The sequence below is a fragment of the Ischnura elegans genome, chromosome 3 (assembly GCF_921293095.1).
Source record: "Ischnura elegans chromosome 3, ioIscEleg1.1, whole genome shotgun sequence".
Taxonomy (NCBI): domain Eukaryota; kingdom Metazoa; phylum Arthropoda; class Insecta; order Odonata; family Coenagrionidae; genus Ischnura; species Ischnura elegans.
Genome location: NC_060248.1, coordinates 25,697,252 through 25,719,005, shown reverse-complemented (window position 1 = coordinate 25,719,005; position 21,754 = coordinate 25,697,252). Strand labels below are relative to the sequence as shown.

General features: G+C 38.4%; 1 protein-coding gene across 6 annotated transcripts in view; it reads right to left on the bottom strand.

Moving 5' to 3' along the window:
* Window positions 1–21,754, bottom strand: part of LOC124155560 (protein FAM184A-like) — a 369,522-nt gene that overhangs the window by 227,447 nt on the left and 120,321 nt on the right. For 5 of the 6 annotated variants that reach the window (XM_046529496.1, XM_046529497.1, XM_046529493.1 and 2 more), the window contains exon 7: window positions 1,272–1,349. The exons of the other annotated variant lie outside the window; for it this stretch is intronic. In XM_046529496.1, the coding sequence (XP_046385452.1) occupies window positions 1,272–1,349 (78 nt within the window). The remainder of the gene's footprint in view (window positions 1–1,271; window positions 1,350–21,754) is intronic. 6 annotated transcript variants of the gene reach the window in all.

The following is a 21,754-nucleotide window of genomic DNA, read 5'->3' as shown; positions in this document are numbered from 1 at the left end:
TTTCAAATTTTATTTGTGAAGGCAAACAGGTTACTCTTTTCTTTTATGGTAATAACATTTTTTTATTTTTCTCTCTGTGCAACCCTCTAAATTGAAATAAAATCCAGCTAAGTGACGACAAGCCTATAATATCTTATCCTGTATTTCTAGCTGGTGATGCGACAGCAAATGTGTAATGCTATCTACACATTGTGCAACTATGTCAAGAATGAAAATTTTGCTTTCCAATTTGTTTTGATGACATAATTGGAGTGCAAAACTCGTATTCGCCGGAATAAGTGGCAATTTTCAAAAACTCAATCTATGCACATAAATATTATATCTTTGGAATGCTTTAGCGAAAATACATTCACCAGTATTATACATACATTATTTAAATGATATTCTTCTATCACCATCCTTAATGACGTGTGCTAAGCGAGGCAACAACCTTCATTACGCTACTGTGAGGCATGAGACTTGGTGGAATACAAGAAAAAAGCAAAATCTATAACACTTAATGAATATAATTTGTTCTCCCTCATGTTCTACGAATTTGGCGTCTATAGCATGAGCCTGTATTTAATATGAACATGGTTGCTCCATCCCATGTGAGTGTTTGCATAAACCTACGGTGCATTTAAGCCGAAGAAAAACTCTTTATGAGCATGAGCTGAAATTTGATTTTTACCTGAGTTCAGCTTTTGAATTTTTTAACCCTTTTTTCTATCATTTTGCAACGGCTTAGGGCTGGTTAAATGCTCTAAAAAGATTTAAATTGGGTATCAGGTGTAGACGCAAATTAAATAATTGATAACATAATTCTAATTTATTAGTGTCACTCTATGAAATATTGCCATTTTTTTATTGGGAATAATCCGAAATTATAGGCATGAAGTCGTGAATGCTCGGATTTATTTCAGTATCAAGATAAACTATGCTAAACCTCTTAATATTTTCCACAAAATTTGGTTTATTTTTCCAATTTCCCACCGAATGTTCCATCCAGGGTTCCTGGAAGTGACATAGCTATCACCATGGACCTATTTGCGCTTCTTACTCTTCCATTAGTGTTGGCAGTGGATACTACATTATTTTAGAAGTGTATTTACACCCTTGCCTTGCGGAAAAATGGGTACGAGAAATAAACTAATGTAGTCAACCAGGGGTAGGATAGGGAGTGAAAAAATCACCGAAAACGGCAACATTGTTTGTGCATGAGCCATGAGGGGAGAGGATTGAAATGCTCTTTCCTACTTTTACGTTATGTCACAGTATTCGGAAGATACGACCTCCTTGGCCAGGTCCGGTCCTCCGCCTGCAGTTGGCTCGTCCTTCCCGCGACGGAAGGTCCAGCCAACTGGGGGTCTCTGCGGATGAGAGAAACCGCGGAAAACTATGTCAATTTCCCGTAATTGGCCAAGAAAATGGGTTTATCACGAATTTTACACCTAAGGGAGATCTTTGAACATGAAATGTTTAATTAAAAATTTTCCCCTGAACCATCTAATTTTTGGGATGATTCAAATGAAGGGTAACTATTTACAAATAAAAACTTGCGCTCCGATTAAATTACAATAGAGGCTGAAAGACAAATGCCATGGTAACAGTATGCTGTAAAGCTTTATTATCAACAACTATTGTAACATTAATGGCTCACTTGGAGGGTAGTTTTTGTGAAAGATAGGATATACCGTTCTCATGAGGGGTTACAAGATGTGGAAGCTTGAAATCCTACAGTACAGAAAAAGTTATGCTGTCTTAGTACGACCGAAGAACAGACCTGAATATTCTGGTTAGATTGAGATATGTGTTTAAAAGGTAAAAGTATGATTACAAACACTTCTCACTTCCAAACAACTGAATCATGTAAAAGTAAATTTAATATTATGGTCAAGCATTTACCCCTTAATGTATTTCTCATGTAAACGTTTTTGAATGAGGGTTTTTCTAGTGAATGGAAAACCAGAATATGCGTAGAGAAAAGCACTTCAGCATTAATGGTAGGAATAGGAAAAATGTAACCACAAATAAGGGTTTATACTGCTATCTGTGTAAGATGGTTAGATGAGGAAAAATGTTTATCAATGGTGTGTAACGTAATACGACAAATAAGCGTGGACAAGGATAATGGTATGCGAGAGAATAAGATATTAATCACCCGTTATTTGAGTATAGATGAAAATGAAAACAACATTCAAAGAGTATAAAATACAACTGGCATTGGTATTATGAATAAATCCCATGAGTTAACTATCTTACATAACGTTAAATTGCGCCCATTTTTCAGAAATTGAATGTTTTTTTCAGTCTTGAACAGTCATGTTGGTGCAGGGAAAAACTAGCCTTTTCTAAACTAAAATCTAGTTATATATGTGAAATTGAATTTTTTTTAACGTAAAGCTCTGGACGCATCAGACACCAAATATATGAAAAAGGGCAACGTTCTCACGCCAATGACGGCATATCTAAATAGTAAGAATGTGCTAATGTGTACAGAAAGAAATAATAAAAATAATTTTATCAATTCCAATGCATATAAGTGTTGAAAAAAGTTTAAAACTGCATTTTCGAAAACTGCACTAAAACAGCAAAAATCAAACAAATATAACTACAGTAGTAATAGCTCATGAAATGTTTCATTTACTTGTGAGGTTCAAAGCATTTTCAGTTTCGTGCGATTGATTTTTCAATATTTTGGTAACAACTGCTAATGCGGCGCACTTGACACCGACCTAGCGTGTTAGGAAATTGCTGACCGGATTGGTCACCCACACTCTGACCGCAAAGAGCGAATTTGCTTCTTTCGCAAAGACTCCGTCTAAATGCGTTTCGGTGATCTCTTGCTTACGTCCTGGTCAAATTAAAAATAAACGTGGGCAACGCATATGAAAGTGGGAGGCAATCACTGCTCACGTCAAACTCCCACTTCCGATAATCCAAAATGCTATTTTTGCATTTCTAATTGCGGGAGACTTGAGTACTGCCTCGGGGTTGAGTCAGAAGAATTCCTATGACCAGTTCATCTCCATATATCCGGGATATATGGCAGTGCTCCGGCCAAAATATTTTTTATTCGTGTATTTCGTAACGTGATATGTATAATTGTTTATCTTAATATATAAAATAAAAGCTACATTTTTAAGGAGGTAGGTTCGCGACTGTACGATTAAAAAAAAACATTCTTTTCTCATATTTCATCACAAAATGTGAGGACGACATCCAATATAAGCTGAAAGCTAAATTATTATAGCGTCATTACTTTTTAATAGGCAGAGATAACCTGGGTTATTCAAACCTTTTATTTTTAGTTTAGCCGATAATTTTCATGTAGCCAAAGGTTTTTGACACCTATTTATGATTCATTAGCTCACTCAAAAATAGTGTAGTGATGTGCTTACGCTATATTTTTATCATAACTGCTAAGTTTTAATGAACATCACATTATATTTTTGTCAATACGACATTTATAAATTCTTCGATTTAATTTTTAGGAGACATGATTCTTTTGGCATGGCAAAGTTTCCATTAGAATGTGAAAGAGAAGAAATACGCAGGAGTAAAAAGATTATCTAATAAGACAATTAAGTGGAGAGCTGCGTCAAACATATCTAAGATTAAGATTGTTGACCAGTGATGACGATATTAGTCTTTTATCAAAACAAAATGTATCTTATAGCGTTGATCAGCATTTAACCGACAACTTATGCTTTGCCTAATATCGCCAAAATGTCCTGAAAGAAATGCGAGTTGTTATTGCTGTGGATATTGTTTTTTTAAGTGGTGTCCTGCGTACTTATCCGGTTTATTGCTTGACGTTTCTAGGCCGTTGCAGGTCATTTTTTCACTCCTTTCCTCTATGAACCCTTACAAATACCCTCCTCGGAAAAACTAGCCTTATTCCCTCAAAAAGGTGCCCAGCAACTGTCACGAAACGTCGGTCAACAAACCCAATAAGTACGCGGGGCACACCCGAGAAAAACATCATCAACAGCTATAATGAGTCGCGAAAGCTTCAACAAAGATACGGATTTTTACAGTCAGGTTTCATGAGTAAAGAATAAAATTCCTGTAATTTTTGGTGACCTGCCGATGTAGTACAATTGGAAGGGCATATTTGACTTTAAATAATAATGTCTCGTAATTATTTTCTCGAACGGACAGCATTAAATGATTTTTAAGCAATTAAAATTTACCATTTACCTGGTAATCGTATCTATACAATTTTGACAGAGTGTCCTTAGCACAATGCTCGAATCATTTCTATTTGGAGTAGGGTATATAGGTTGTTGACAGATGAACAGTGTAGAATTATGAATGAAATCGTATCGAGGACTTGCGTAATATTTGTCCATCACATGCACGAAGGAGATTAATCCTAAAGGTAAGCAATGAACTATAAATGTTGGGACATAGTGGGATAGAAGTGCATTTATTTATGAAAAAATTCAGTCTCTACTGATATTCTGTTTTAAAATGCGATGTTTAAATTTTATCCCCATTCAATCCCGTCCATTGTTCTTAACAACATGGTGTGGAAAATGCATAAATGCTGTACGCAATACCAAGGATCATACCCTTGCAAACATGTATGTGAAAATGTATATAGTGCGCGCAATATTTGAAAATGATTAAATAAACCTGAAGATTATTTGATAGCATGGAAATACATAAAGCCATTGATTCCTATGGATATCGTTTATTTTTTACGTCTCCAAAACGAAGTGACAGAGGAGGTGAAAGGATTCGCGTACAGTATCTTTGAACTTGAATTTCTGAACTTGAACTGTGTTGGCGTCATTGAGAGGGCGTGATATTCCACTCCCCGCGCCTTCGCTATACGTGCTAACCGTTCCCACGCATCCACGGCATGTGGGCGGCAGAAGGAGAGTGCGGGTGTGCGAACGCAAAACACGCCTTTCATATTTTTTCATTCGTTTGTCGTCACGGCGTGGACGTGAGGGGAATGGCAAGTGGCAGAGGGTGCCGGAAAAAACCGAATGGGATTTATTTTTCGCGTGCAGTGCACACCTTCACTATAACGCAGAGGCACATGTTGAATTGCCTCGCCTTGGTGTTCGCGTTCGTACATCTTTGGCATTGACACGGGTCTTCTGACGTTTGTCGACGTTTCCACAAGAAATATGGCCAAGCAAGAAACCTTTCTCCATGTTTTGGAGAAAGGTTTCTTGGAAAGCTCCTGAGGTGTTGCTTCATGTTTTTTTTTAGGGCGACGCCGATCTTAGACCATTCGATGTCAAGTTCGAGTTCGGCGATAAAAATACTTTTTAAAAGTGCCCGATGATTTCTAGAAAATGCTTTCAGAGGGCAGAGCACTTTATCTGACCGCGGGAACTCGATATAGGAATAGGAAATTCACTCGAGCTTTGGAATATAATATTTTTGTAGTCAGAATGGAGTGCGAGTTTTGATGAACGGTCGGAAATGAAATACAAGGGGAATAAAATTTTCAAAAACCAGCCTGAAGATCTGAAAGATTAAGTCAGACGTATCCGGTACATTATTATTTATCGATTTTGGCAGGCGTGATAGAATAGTTTGCAGAACCGTGCGATGAATTAGTGAAAGTACTCACAGTAGGCTTAAGCAAAATTATTTGGTTACATAGACGTATTTAAGAAATGAAATTTTGGGAAGCCAGTGACAGGAGAAGTCTTTGATCAACTTCTTTGGAGAATTTCTGAGAGAACTAGATCATGAAACTGTAGGATATTTCCTAATGTTTTGCCCGGATGAGGGGGGAATTTATGCTTATCATTCAAAGTTAGGGTTTTTAGTTCATTTATGCTCTGATTGATGTGCACTTTATGCATGACCAATCGGCAGTCGAGATTTTTTTTATCCTTCTGGTTCTTCCAGCTTGTTCATGCTATTTCTCGCGAGTGCAAATACTCTCTGGCAATTATTTGGGAGGAATGGATCGCTCTGAACTTATTCCCGCACTGCGGATGTTTTTGAAAAACCGACCGTTAAAAGCGAGCGAAGAGGCAGCTAAAAACCAAGCTTCTGCAGAACGAACTGTGACCTCCTACATGTAGTCCGCTGGTCATGAATATCACGTTCTGTTTTATTTCATTACTGTTTCCATTCAGTTGGAAATGGTTATCCCTTACTTGGGCTCTTTGAGATTGCTTTGGATGATTTTCTGTTAAAAATATTCCTCGGGTCAGGGTCGCCATGTCGAAGAACTAATACATGGGACGAATTTAGCGTCCTACGTGGCGAAGGATCGCATAATCCGAAAGGGAGAATGTGACCGCGCACAGGGAATACAGATTTCGCGATCGCCGCCGTGAAAATTCGATGGGGCGAAAACCATTAGGAGTGGGAATCCGAGGGTGTTTAGTATGCAGTGCGACTACGGTGCGGATGGCTCCGAAGATGATGCTGCGCTATGCGGGGACGTTGTAAGGCGTTGTGGTGGCAGTGGGCCAGCCGGCGAGGTAGGTTTGCTCTTGGCCCTCGTCCACGCGGAAGCGAACAGGCAACGACCCCGCCAATGGAACTACATGGAGGAGGGCCCAGTCTGTCCCATAGGAGTTTCATTTTTGTTGTCACTTTGGGCGAGGTTTAATCGGTTTCCAAAAATGTCCACTGGGCGGCCATGAGTTCAGAGTGACTTATTCTTGATGTATTTTCAATATAATATTTGCAATTGCGAGGAACAGCATTGAAAAGTTATGAGTTTGATATACCTTACCATTATCACCATAAGTTTCGATTAATAGCCCCAATTATAGTTTATTTTCCGTGTAATTTGGATCGCTTTGCCTGTCGCCCCCATGACTGGCAGCTTTTGCGAATTCATTTTAATTCGCGGAGAGAAACAACACTTTTAGCGGGAACTTGAGAATCCTCCATTGTGATATTCGTGGGGAAATAGATTCTAATTATTGAAGTAAAACTTTTTCAAACCATAAATACTCCTGGAATATCTGCCCCTTTTTCAAGAAGATGACGTATACTTAAGATTTAATTATTACTATTAATTAATTTGAGAGAAAATGGTTAATAAGGGGATAGAGTAGGTGTTGTGGCTAGTGAATTGAGTTCATACCCCGTGAGCCCGGCAACTTATGAAAACGCCGATATTTTCTTAAAGTTGCCCGATCCCGTATTGAGTGTGTGTGGAGGACACTTGAAGTACAGCACTTCGTCCATTGGACTGGACATTAAGCCGTGGTGCTTTTGGCGCCTTTCTTTAAGAACAGGCAAGCGCCGGCGCCGGGTTTCACTCCAGCATTCTTTCCCTACCCATTCCTATGGCGTAAATGACCTTAGCCGTCGCTCGTCTCCTTGAATGGCCATGCCGCACCTTGTATAATGGAAAAAATACTCAAACATATTTCATGTCTATTTTGCTTAAAGTGATTATAACATTCATAAAGTTCGTTTTTCATGTAAATGACAATCAGATTAGGCCCAGTTTTAGTTTTTCTCCTCATTTATGAAGTGATTGAATGAGTATGAAAACAAATTAGAGTTCAACTTCTGGGAGCATTAAATTGTATTAGAGTTTGTATCTTAATCAAGTGGAGTTCATGTCATTCTGTTACGGGTAACGGAAAAAGGTAATAATTAATAATAAAATTAAAATTACTATTTAATAATTACTTTTCGTATCGTTCTTGATGGTGAAATATGATTCAATAAACATTATCCTTCATAGTTTTTCTTCCTGTCACACACCCTTTATTTTGGAAATGTTATTCTCCAGTGAATTTGGGTTTCGCCAGTTTAGTTTTTCGTTTTGACGCTCGTGAATTTTCAAGCTCATGCTCGATGAAGAAAACCGAGATGGAATCATTGTCCCACTATTTCTGACAATAAATTCAACTCCTATAGTCACGGACTATGAAAAAAATTCACTTCAATATCATTTACAGCCCGTTTCGTTTCCCTAAAAATCAGTCGGGAAATATTATGTTTCGGGAAAGAAAAACAGGGATATTATATGAAGGATTTGCCTTGAAGCGAAATACCTTAATTTCACGTCAAGTTATGAATGTAACTAATTTGTTACTTTTACACTCCTCATTCGAAATTTCTTGCCATCTTTGATGCTTGGATGCTATTATGTTCTTAGTTGAGGGTGCAGCGCTTCAATGGAAAGACATTTTGAGTAAATTCTATCATTCAAGCATGTGGGAATAAACGTGTTTAATGTGGAATGCAATACAAATTGCACCTTTGAGAGAAACTGAAAAGACTTTTGAGGGTGACATGAAAAGTAAATTTTACCGTGATTAGGGCGTGTTATATTACAACAGTAATGTGAGGCAATTGCGAAACTTGGCAATAAAATTTGGCAAAAAAAGTAGCATGTAATACCTCGTCATGGCTCTAGTTGATAGTTGCGTAATGATATTAGAGGCTAACTTCATGGAATTTTTTAAGTCTTTCAAGACCCCTATAATCATAATACAGTTGGAATGTTTCCCATCGCCGAAATGGAAGAAATCATGATCCTGGTTTTAATCCGGTATTAAGGCATTTCGTAAATAGTCGATGCATCCGCCTCTACGCTATGACGCAAACGGCGGGAAACATCGTAAATTACATTGTTTCTTCGACGCGGTGGTGGCGTTTTCAGCCCCGCAACAGCAAAGCTCAAATTGCTTACCAGCACTTAGCGGAGAGCAGTGGGGTCACATTCTTAAGAGGTTAAGCCTCGCCTTCTCTTAGGAGCCCCGTGCCATTAATGGGATGAAATATAATTGCGCGGGGGGCCGAGACATGGAACTTAGGCACATCAAACCTAGATGGGACGGATAAAACATTAGGAGAGGAAAGTTTTTTTCCTTGGTACGTCTCAAGGAATCGACAGAGCTAAAGCTCCGACACTTATCGCTCTCATTACCTAACCAAATATTTTTAATGTAATGCGTCAATGTTGAGTGAAATGCGTTGATACAATTAAGTCTTATTATCGGTAAAGATCTCTAAATATTTGCTAGCACGACTGAAAATTTTCATTGAGTAAAATTCGTACAACTACTTACGTAGCCTGGCAAGTCTTAAGGCAAGGCAAACTTGAAATGCTGAATGCATTTGTGACAAATATCGGTATGTTTTCTCAATTAGAGGGCATGCAATGAAAGTTTAACCGTGCTCCAGACTGTAACGTGATTTAAACTGCATTAGGTGCTATTCATTTTCAATCAATACAATATTGGCTTATTGCCATAATATATTTTTTAAAGCGAGTTTCTAAGTAATAAATGCCACTTTTAAAAGTTAGTACTGGCTCTGACCAGCTGTAAAAGTAATTTAAGCGAAACATTTTCATCGAAGAAGACGATTTTAGGCAAATATTCCAGCCCTTACCACAAATTAAATTTAGCCGTATGAAATGATGAAGGATTTGCCAAGGGAGCGGTTGAAATCAAGTATTTACTCGAGCCATAAAAAAAAACGAAATAGTGTCGAAATATAAGTTGAAAGAGGAGTATTTAGATTACGATTGTATGAAATATCCTCCACTTTTATCGAAGTTCTCGACAAATCCTTATCAATTTACGAGCGTATTCGCCTTTCAGGAAACCGTTCAAACTTTTACGAGAAAACGTATTTTTAATCCGCGGAAAGTGTTGGCGTAAAATCTAATTATTTATGGTTTTATTTTTTAGTTTCACGTGTGAGTAATGTGGAAAAACCAGCGCAGGCAAACACCTTGCTCACACGTGGAGTTCCATGAACTGCCGTTCCGTTTTGAAATAGTTCTCTGAAAGGAATTAATGAGGTATCTCTCTCTCTCGCAACGTTCGGAAAACGAATGGTAAATTTCCGACCGCAGTTTCCCCCTTGTTTAATTAAAGCCTTGGTTGACTGAAAATTAGCAAGTGGTCCCACCTTAGCTGCGCAGCTTGTTTATCTGTTCTAAGCGAGGGAATGTTCACCTGCCCATGTTCATTTACCTCACAGCCATTCGCGTTTCGAGGAGGTAACTCAAAACTAAATAAAAGCATTTACGCCAGCACTCGACTTTAACGAGTGACATTTACGACTCTGAAACTTGCTGAAAAAATGAATTCAAGGGAATGAAGCCAATATTTTGTTCGTTGGACTTAAAAAGCACTTCATGCAGAGTTGATCTTTTTACCATAAAAATTTGTTGCAGAAAATCCCTCACGTATAAAATCAATTCATTTTTTTGATGTTCTACTTCCGCTCCTTGATGTATGAAAGTAAGTATAGCAGAACATTAATCTAATGTTGTGAATAAGCGGGATACAAAAGGATCAATACTGCTTTTGCATTCCACAGAGAATGAGTAAAGAGAAACGATGGACGCGTATGGTGTATTTGATAGGTTGAAGAGCCTACTATTTTGTGATGCCGAGGTATAATGTTTAAAACTATAATCTCTACGGGCAAATAATAAACATAAGATACCGCAATAAGAATGATTCAGTCGACTATCCTATATTTAAGCAAAAATATAATTTGTTTCGTATAAAATGACAATAATCAGTAAATAAACAGCAAAAATAATACTTTAATCTCTGGGAAGTTTACATATTTCATTTAATAAATCGTCATTATCAGTTACGAAGAAATTACCACTGCACAGTTCAGAAGGTGTAAGGCAAGTTTGTCAAATTGTTCACAATTCAAATTGATATTTGCCAATACTGGAAAGACGTCTCAAAGGAGTCGGGATCATTTAGCTAAGAAATATCAATATTTCATGCAATACTTCATTCTAATAATCTACAGATAAACAGCGGGGAGAATTATAGGCCAGGTATATAAAAACATACGCTAAGACTGATGGAAGGTGTTTGTGAATGATCCATATCGTCAAATCCTGAAAGACCCCCGAAGAGTTCCTCCAGGAAAGGGGAAACTGAATGCGTGCCTTTGATGTACAAGTACACTTCAAGGTTATTATACGGACTTTGTTTTGAAATGACGCAAATAGAATGGCATTCGCGGCAAAACGGAAGCATTGAATACGGCGGTCTAAATTTACCGCGCGGAAGAGGGATTGCAAATCTCGACGCAGATGGCGGGTTTTGGCTTTGATACCTTCACAAAAACAATATTAGGAAACAGTTCTGACACTCACCGGCTTAAAGTATGGAATGACATATGGCAAATGAAAAGACAGGGAGAGAGAGAGAGTGTGTGCACCTACGAGGACCCAAAACAAATGAATACAGTTTTCAAGTACAAATTTGATAAATAAATTCACATGATTGCTTCTTAGAAGCATGATCAAATGCTGTGCCGGTGTGCGGAGTCTTCAAAGGCTATTCGGGTTCTTCACCGAGTTAGTTCTCATATAAATTCCGACTTGTGAGATCTCGAGTAAAAATCCTTTCTCTGTTCTTAGCTCCAAGGACGAAGTATTGTCATTAGTCATTAAAATATTACTGTAAATATTTATATTTCACAACCAGATGAAGGCAATTTGTTTTGAGACATTTTCGGCAAAAAAATGGTGATTTTTTGTTTCATGCAATCCGACATTTTTGTTAGGTGCATGCCAAAGTGTGTGAGGTATGGGCGTCACGACTGGTAGTGACGATTTAAATAATAAAAGGGGGAATATTACCAGAGTTTTCATCACTATTTTTTCTATGAAGTTAAGTGCGACTTTACTTTTACCAAATATTCTTTGCTTATGCAGGGGAACATCAAGCAAAATCATTATTATTGCAAGTTTTTATACTTGTTATTTTCGCTACAAAGTAACTAATTACAAAAAATAATGACACTTGTTAACATTCCCTGAATAAATTACCGCGACAAATTAAGTCACCCAAAAATTAAACTCTTCTGCAAAAAAAATCCATCATACGCGGCCATCTTGCTATTGGTAGTAATACGAGAATTTAAACAAATAGGAATCTCAAAAATCTCCTAAATGAACACTTTCTTGTGAAGTGAAGATCAATTTTTTTCTCGGTCAATTATCAGTTGAGTCTTGAAACACATCAAGTGACCGCTTTTTTGATAAGGCTGAAAATTTCTACCGCTATCGGTCAAAATTCAAATTTTTATTCGTTGCAAACAAATTATTCGCATTAACATGCAATGCTTATCAGCATCAACAAAGATAAGTCCTTCTAAGTGGTAGAAATTCACACTTAAAGTTTTATGCAAATTAAGCTATGGTTACGGATTAAAACATCGAATAATGATTATGAGATAAGTAAATTAAATGGCATATTTCTAAAGACTGAAAATATCAAAATTAAAGCGATCTAAGAAGAGCAGCTTGCTTTTCCTCCCGAGGATAAATTATCGTGACAAATATTTACCGGAAACACCGACACTCCGCGCTATCGCTTTTCGTAGTGTTTGTATCCGTAAAGATATACATCCGGAAGGACGAGAATTCAATATTCACGTGTCATTTTTTAAGATTAAGCAAATAAGAGAGAACATTTGCTGTCTAGGCGAAGACAATATTCGAACTTTTCGCCGATGGTTGTCTATTGCCTGCTTTTAAAATTTTCGAAACTTATCTCTCCTTCAACAATTTTCTGGATTAGTCGCGAACATAATCTATTTTGAGTAAATAAAAATACATGATAGCATGTTAACCTATGCAGTCCGTTTAAAAGGTTACTAGCGAGGATGAGGAAGTATTTTCATGGAAGGAAGCAGAAGATTTCAAAGTTAAAACTGACTTCTTGCTGTCACTCTTTTATTTAACTCCCTTTCATCCAATTAATGTCTGAGACAATCCCTTAACTTACCCAGAAAGGATATCGCATCGGAAAACTCCATCATATGCAACTATTGCACGACCGTAGAACGACCGTTAAATTGGTTCTACAAATTTAAATGATGCATAATCTCATGGTCAGAGTATTCCAGATATTATAAATCCGGCCCATAATGGTACGCAATTTGAATGAATCGAATGTTTGGAAAAAGACAAGAGAAGGCCGATAATCACTACGTCTATGCGAAGGAACGGAACAGCGTGGAAGCGGAAAAGTGGAGCGGGCCCATATCCTTACCTTGAAGCACACGCCTCGGGAACCTCCGGGTGCGAAAAATGACCCCCGCCGGCGATGTTTGCGCGACCCCTTTGGGGGGGGGGGGGTTATTTCTCTCTTTGAAGCGGACTCCGCCCACACTCACAAAGACGACCGCCTCGAGGGAAGCAAGGCGAAGACACCTCGCGATCTTTCTTTGTCTTCCCTGTGTATTCTTTTATTGTTTTTCGACAACAAACAAGCGGAACTCGGAAGCACCGTCTACTTGCAGTCACTGCCTTCTTGTTCTTCTCTCCTCGCTTTCCTTTTTCGCGACGACAAGTGAAAGAGTGCGACAAAACCTGGAGAGCGTCTCGGACGGAAAGAAACGAACACTCTTTTTTTACCGTCCTCGTCTCTGTTCTTGTTATTACAATTGATGAACCGGGACGCGGAGGAAAATAATGGAGGGAATCCAGTGAAAAATAAAGGGCGAAAAAGGATAGTGTTAGTGGTGGTAGTTGAAATGTGTATGAGGCAGAGATGAGCGGAGGAAAATGAAAGAAATTTTAAGTGTTGAAGCAGGTGCACTTGCAGGGAGCACGGAACGCGGCACACACTGTAACGGGATGGCAGGGCCACTACACACGGTGGTGGTGAAGAGAAAGGCGAGGAAGGCACACTCCACGGGGAGGGTTCAGTCACTCTGAAAAATCTTTCCGCCACTCCTCTCTTCTTTTCCGAGATCCGACGACGTACTCACACGCGAGAATGAATCTTGACGCGCTCACGAACGTACACAGTGTGAATAGGCGCGGGCCACTTGCTCCGGACTACTCCCCTCCTATCTCTCTCTTTCTCCGTCCACGTCTCGCTCAAAACTCTCTCAATATTCCCTCTCCCGTCCGCCTCTGCTCAGCAGTTTGCTCCCTCACGCACTTCCGCTAAACGCGTGGAGATATCTTTCTCTACTCCTCCTCCTGCTGCCCTGGCGTCCTCTCTTCTGCTTCTTCTGGGTCTTCCCTCTCTGCCGCTTGTCCTTCTAAACCACCCCCTCACTCTTTCTCTCGTCCCTCCCACTTATTCTTATTTTCTCCTCCGTGGCCGGAAAGTTGAGGATCGCAGTGAACCCATCCGCCGCCCCGACCACCGTCAACATCCCGCCTCTTTCCCCCGCGTGCATCTTTTCCTGCCACATGTCATAATTTACGCTCCCTCCTCCGGCCATGTGTGGAAGGGGTTCCGGTTGTTGTGGTGGCTAGTGTTGTGCTTCTCACCCACGGGCACCGGGAGGGGGATATAAGGGAGCGTGTTGTCTCACGAAAATTCTTAGGAATTTATTCTACCGACTAGGTACTGTTTATTATTATTATTATTCTTTATTCCACAAGATTTACTTGGAGGTCTGCCAGCGTCGGGCCTTGCCAAGACGCTGCCTCAAGTTACAATTCATTTAAAAACAATCTAACTGTTCGACATGTATTCAGTATTACAGATTTTTGAATGTTATATATTCTTATTATTATTATTATTATTACTTTTATATTCCTGAGTTATTTTCGCGGTAACGTATCCGCCTATCCATACATTTTCTCATTATAATTTTTGTAATTTGCCTATAATGAGCTATATTGTATGGTATAACCCTGATATGTTCTTTATGGACAATGTACAAGAACGATAAACTATATTATTATTATTTTTATGTTATTTGAAAAAATTTGGATCAGAAGAGGGTGTTTAGAAAAGGAAAACGTTACAGATCAGAGCAAATAAAAAAATCCTTGACAAAACTACTAAAATTTTACTGTTAAAACAATAGCTTCATCGACCTTTTCCTCACCCACCATCATTTGCGTTTCCTCTCAAACAGGAGCGTGGCTGGGAATCCCTATAGCACCAAATTTTATGGCTAAATAGTAGATATTAAAATCCTTTTAACACCCCCGTTCTTGATGCCATAGTTATCTCACGGATTAGATGATGGAAGGAACACATTATGATCGATCCTAAGATAGCTTTTTCCTTCTCCCTGAATGAGATAAAAAACATTTTGGAACAGCTCAGTGCATCTAAGATACCAGCATTGAGAGGAGAAGCATTGTTATTTTCCTCCTGGTTCCAGTGAAGTATTAAAAGCATATGCCAACTTAAAATCTAAATTCTCTCACGAGAGTTACATTTCAGCGATGGAATTATAGTCAAATATAAAGTAGTTATTTCACCCAAACCTCTAAATCTAGTGCTTTAGCTATTTTCGTGTATTTACTTAATCATACTGAAATTTAAAGGGCTTCCTCCATCTTTAGACATTTCACTTTGTGATCAACAGGAGGACTAAAAATTGGATGTGAATCTTTCATAAGAGTAGTAAAAAATATAGTTAATTTTTTGAGTTATCACCCCAAATAAAATTGTATAATGTTTTCAGGTGAGAGAACGGGTTGGTTACTTTCGCTGGTGTTGGTGAAAATTAGTTTGAAGAGCTGCAACCTTGATGGAGCCTCTGTTATTTCAAACTTTTTTGCTAGCTTTAATATAGAACAATGGTATAATAAAGAGGAAATGCTTTAATTAAATGCATTTTCTCAGCGAAAAAACTTTTTCAAGTCACGATAGGTCGCTTCTCGCTCTGAAAGTACTGAAGAAAGACTGGATTTGAGCGTTGCATACTTCAGCATCGAATTTAATAGGTTGCCAAGATGGACACTTAAGTAGGTAAATACCCTAAACATTATACATTATTTTTCTATATAGTTTTTAAAGCTATCATTTTCTAAGCAAACTCATTAAGATAAATATCATGTAGGAATCTCACTCATTTTGCATATTAAATTCAGCAAAATTCATTATCTCTTCTGCAGTTCTTAAAGAATATATACTAATGCATAAAAGGGCAAGGAAAGATTGTATTAATGGTAGGTAAGGGAAGAAAAGTGGAAGTAAGGTCTTCACTAAGAAATTTTTATTACAAGGAGCGGCTCTTAGCCAAGCCCGACATTTTTGTACAAACTATATTGGTGGTTGCGATTCACAAAGGTTGGGAAGCTAAGTTTCTCTCATCCAGACCCTCATGATTATTTTTTCTCACTGCGACCCACCTTTTCGCGTTTCAGCCCGCCCGCGATGTCCTTCCCCCGTGACCCTAATTCCTTTCTTCCCTTTTCGTCCTTTCGCCCCTCCACCCCACCCTCACTAACCCCTTTCTCTCCCTCTCTCTCTGTCTGCTCTTTTTCTTTTATTTTTCCCTCTCACTTCCACCTTCTCCATCCCTTTCACCGCTCTTCTCATATATTTTCCCCCAACTCCCCACCAAGGTAAAAAGTCTTGTGAATATATACGTATGAAACGCTCTTGTGCCCACTTATAAGACTCCCAGGGAATCATTAAATCTGCACACTGGATATTCAGGTTATAAAGCATGTGGACTTGAAAGGAAGATGTAAGAGTGCCATTGATTTAGCAGAGTCGTGTACTGATGAATTCACCTCTTTCAGACTCTAAGGTATCTCATAGTTTTCTGGGGGAAAATGAAACTGGATTTGAGGAATATAGGGCATTTGTGATTATAGTGCTAAGCTATTCTGGCTAAAATACTGTTAGGAGGAATTGTATTAATGGTCACGCATTAATTACCTAAAATAAGAATCCTGAAATTACCGCTCTCGTATGTTACAACTATCGACTTAGTCACTGAACTTACTTCGAGAAATAATTTTGCTTGATCCAAGACTGCTCGGCAGGCTAAGTATCGGTGATTTTTTTTTCCGTGCTTCAAAGAGCATCAAATGTAACTGGCAAGAGGGTTAAAGCTGAGAAATGGAAAATTGATGAAAATAAAGAACTTTTCTGAAAAAATTAATCTGCACTCATACAAAAAAATTTCTTGGTATGTTATCTGTGGGTATTTCTTGGCACATTTTTTTCAAATTTGGATGCATTCCTTACAGATCATAATTAGAAGTGAATGTAAAATGCTTTAAAGAAAATCAATGAGTCATGCATAAGGATCTTATTTCCAGGAATCGCTGAAAAATCGCTAATTTAAAGGGACCGCTATCATTGGAATCGAATTATTTTGGCTACATTTATCAATAGAATACTATAATAGTAATGGTAGCAAACCATTCTTTATGATAAATCCTTTCTATTTTCATTGCAAACTATTAAAGATGCATTATTCCAAGTAAAGTCCAATTTACAAAGGATACTTGAAATCACCCGTGGATCTAATTTTGCAAAAATATGAAAAGCGAAGCGGATGAAAAAATAAATGCTTGTGTGATATCAAGCTTCTTGGAAAGGGAGGTATCCGATTATGAGAAGAGCTGAAAAACTATGCGGACATATTAGCACATTCTTTCATTGTGCACATATAGCCGCATAGCTGGCCCCAAGCAGCATTCTTTGCCAAAACGCCGGCGTGGCTCGAGGGGTGATACAATGCCGGCGTATTTTCCGCTCGCTGCGAGCAGTGGCCCTCAGCCATCTCCCTCCCCACCACCACCCCTTGAACGGGCCCTTTGGCCACTGCCTACCTCACGCACAAGCACTCAACCAGAATCCATTATTCCACACGCCCCCTCCCCTCTTTAGTCTTTACTCTCTAACTCAAAATACTCACATAGGTACGTGGACAAAATCCGACGGCTAAAGGAAGGCAAAGAAGAAGTAATACAATGTAAAAATGTTTTTTATAAAAAACGATATTTATCTGAAAATGAAAAAATAATACACGTAAATTGTTTTTCAATCAATTTTTCAACGAACCTTGATGTAAAAAAAATTGTTGCTTTGACTCTACATCATTCTCGCTCCTTTAAATGATCGTAGCGCTGCCATTGGATTTTGGGGTGATGTTGAACTTATCTCCATACTTTTTTATGGTTTTAAGTTCTGAATAAGAATCAAGTTACAGTTAAAATCATAATAAAAGTATTAGAATATTTCATTGTCGTCTGGTTCTCAGTTATCCTGGAAATTTAGGCTGGATTACTAATTGGAAAGTTGATTAAAATTAAGTAGCAAGATTTGACCCTCTCAAGATGGCAAACTACAAAGCCAGTTTATGAAAACGTTATAAAATTATTTCCTTCGACAGTCCATCAAGCAATATTGCATTGAAATATTAAAAAAAAATAATGTCTATTTGAAATAATGGTAGTAGATATGAATGCAAAATGGTGTGCTGCATCAAACCAATCAATCAAACCAGACAATAAGAGTGATGATCCCTTATTTTTGTTATTATCACAAGAAATGCATCGCTTACACTTATGTGGAACTTGACCCACCCGTGTCGCCCGATCGCATATCTTCTGCCCCTTTACCTCATTGCTTTACCTACTACGGACCCACGACGGGGCTGCCGGTACGCGCATAGAAACATCTAGATTAATAATAAGTGATATTGACGTTATTGTTAATATAAATTTTATATGTACTTGCATTACTAACATTCTACGAAAGACAATAGTACCAATCAATTTTCAATTGACCCACTGGTTTCGAAGTTAGCAGAGGTTTGCGTTGTTTACAACAACTCCGTTAATTTTAGTGGTATAAACAATTTGTTTTCGGAAAGCTGCTAATAATAGATGCGGCTTCTTTATATTATAATTGCAAGTTATAGAAACGAAAACTACGGGAATTCCTAGCGCTCAAATTTGGGCAACTTGATTTTACGCGCAAAAAACGGGCACTTTATTGAGAAAAAATAAAATACAGGAAATACTATTGAGCCTAAGATTTTTTAAGGTATATGATACAACGTAGAAATAAATTCTCTTTCGTGTGATTTTTGTTGCATTGAAATTGATTGCTTTGTTTAGACGCTAGAGCTCCTCAAACTCGGGTATCTTCCTTTTCTTTACAGACAGTACTTTTTGGACTTAACCCTCCGTTGGTCGCGATGCGTCTACCAGACGGCAAGCCATTTTCTTTTCTATACCCACATCGTATTTACATATTTGGGAAACTAATATTCCTTGTATCTGATTATTTTATGATTCTGAAATAGTCACCAATATGATTTTATATTTTATAACATTTATGGAATAACGTTTGATATTCTGTTGTTTATGGAGTCTGGTAGACGCCACGCGACTACTCGAGTTACAATACGTTACATGCTAATAGCTTCGTGATATTCATCACAAAGTTTTTAAATACGTTTATACTTTAAATTAAAAACGAATATTCCCTCGGTTTGCAGCCAGGCTAATGCTTTTATACAAGCTGACGTTTCGGGAGACGACTTGTCTCCCATCCTCAAGGCTGTGTTACTTAATGGAAGTCCAATTTCACAAAATTTCACAGAATTTCACAAAGTCTGAAATTTGACTTCCATATAGTAACACAGCCTTGAGGATGGGAGACAAGTCGTCTCCCGAAACGTCGGCTGGTATAAAAGCATTAACCTAGCTGCAAACTCGAGAAATATTCGTCAGAAGTATTCACCAGGAAAAATTAAAATCGTTTATTAAACTAAAAGCTATTGAAAGCATTAAAATTTGAATGCGCGTATTATGTCTACAGTTTTTTATAACTAATTTAGCACCCGAATAAAACTATCATTTCGAAGAAAATGTAATAAACGTAAAAATAAGTAGTATTCAGTATTTTATTAATACAAATATCTCCATCACAATTTTCCATAAATTTGCTGTCCATTCATGAAATTGAGTAATCAATGAATGATTAATTGTAGTTAAAACAGTAACTTTTACTTTCATACATTTATTTGACAATTCCAAAATGGTGTCTGTGAGACGCCACGCGACAAATAGCATTACAAATGTAACGAGACCGACGGAGGGTTAAGGCTGATGTTCTCAAGTCTGAAATATCAATTTTCTTTCATATAAGGTCGTTCAGCTTTGGAGATAAAATGCTCCGTGGAATTTTTATTCTTATATTTTTTATGTATTTCATTTTAAAAAGGTAACCCGCATGGAATAATCTAATTCAAGGCAAATCTTTCCTCATAGGAACTGCTTTTTCATCGTTTCATTTCGGTGCTTTGTATTTATATGTTGAATGTTCGACAAAGATTTAGATAAGCTGGCAGTTTAGAATGATTGTACCTCTTTAATGCAGTATAGACACGAACGACTTGGGAAATAGAAGGCTATATAAAGCTTACATTCAATAAGGGTGTAGACAAATATATATTGGATTTGTAAAGCGAAAAAGTGAGATACATTGAAAGGTTGAGCTAAGACACACGCCATTCTCTCCATGTTTAATTAGGAGGGAAGGCTTTGGACAAGCAGGACAGAGTAGGAAGCTCGAGTATATTCTGTGAAGGAAGAAATACTGAATTCAGAAATAGACGGAAGGCTGCTTGGCGGGCAGGGATGCATGATAGGGTGAACAGAGTAATGGATGAGATGGAGAGAACTTGAACGTGTACCAACCTGACGAAGACAAGAATGGGCGAATGGGATGAGTTGATCCCGTCATAGGACGGAAGAAATGTTGCACCTTCATGTAGTTTTACGTCGACTGACAGATTGCATTCAATTTTAATCTTCAAGGAGTTCATTAATCAATGTTAACACATGTATTTTGAGCATCGTTATATCAATTCTTTTCTTCGTTACGAGTGCTAGCGTCGCGTTTCAGTTTTCCTGCTAAACTTCGTGGAAACGCAAATTAGGAAAATAAAATTCAGTTTGTTCATTTCACACTATAAATTTACTACCGACCATAGCTTTGACATCTTGATAATGGCATAAACTCTAGCGGGGACTAAGTGCTACCAGTTACACAATCGTGACAAGATTCTATGGAGCAAATTTGATAAGGTAATTTTCCCCAGAACAAGTGCTTTGGTAGTTGATAACATTTCTTATTGGCAGACTGAATCACGGTCAGGCGAAATGATTTCTTTTACATTCCTGAGAGGTATAACTATGAGACTGTCTCTTCCGTCTATTTTCCCCACTTGTCTTTAGCGCCCACATGTTCCATTCTTGAGTTTCGCTGTCAGCCATCCTGGATGTCACCCACACTCCTGTGTCCTGGACGTGTTAATCCCTCGCAATCCGCTTAAATATCTGTGTCACACGGGAAGGGAGGACGTGCGTGGTCGCTGTGGAAATAGAACGGGAGAGGCGGTGCAGTTCTGACAGCGGCGTGCACGCCTCTTCCCCTTCACAATTTATCACGAAGCAAAGGAAGTCTCAAAGGGAGAGGTGGGAGCGTCAAAGTTGCTGGCGGATCCAACTGGCGCCTTACGGAAGACACCTCGAAAGATGGATCGCACGGAGCAGGTGATCTCAACATATAGCCAATTCTATATCTCTTCTTTTACGCATTCACCTTCTGCAGCATAACAGTTTTTTGTAATCGTGTTCAGGCCATTTTCATTATAAGCCATAAACCGGCTGTTGGTGGCGGAACCAGCACTGGATTCAATGTAAACAATGCGAAGTTTTCACCTGACGTTGGGTACGCCTGTTGGCGCCGACACTAGCGCCGGAATAAAGGCGTCTGCCGGCACTAACAGGTGACGGACTCAGCAAGCCGGATGCCGGCACCGGCTGCCGGTTTCAGTGTTTTTAAATGCACGCTTTTGCTCGCGCACTGACATTTTAATTGACGAGGAATGCACTTTATAATTAGATTATATTTTTCTGATATCACGTCAAAAATCTGTCTGCTGGGCGGTAATGTCAGAGCGAGTACAGATGGCCATACTGGTGAGAGTGGAAACGACCAAAAAATTTTGGATGGATAGAAATGCCGAATAAGAGCAAGTATAGGCAGGGTCCTATCCACAATGAGACATTGGCTCCCGTAAGATCACCGAAGCT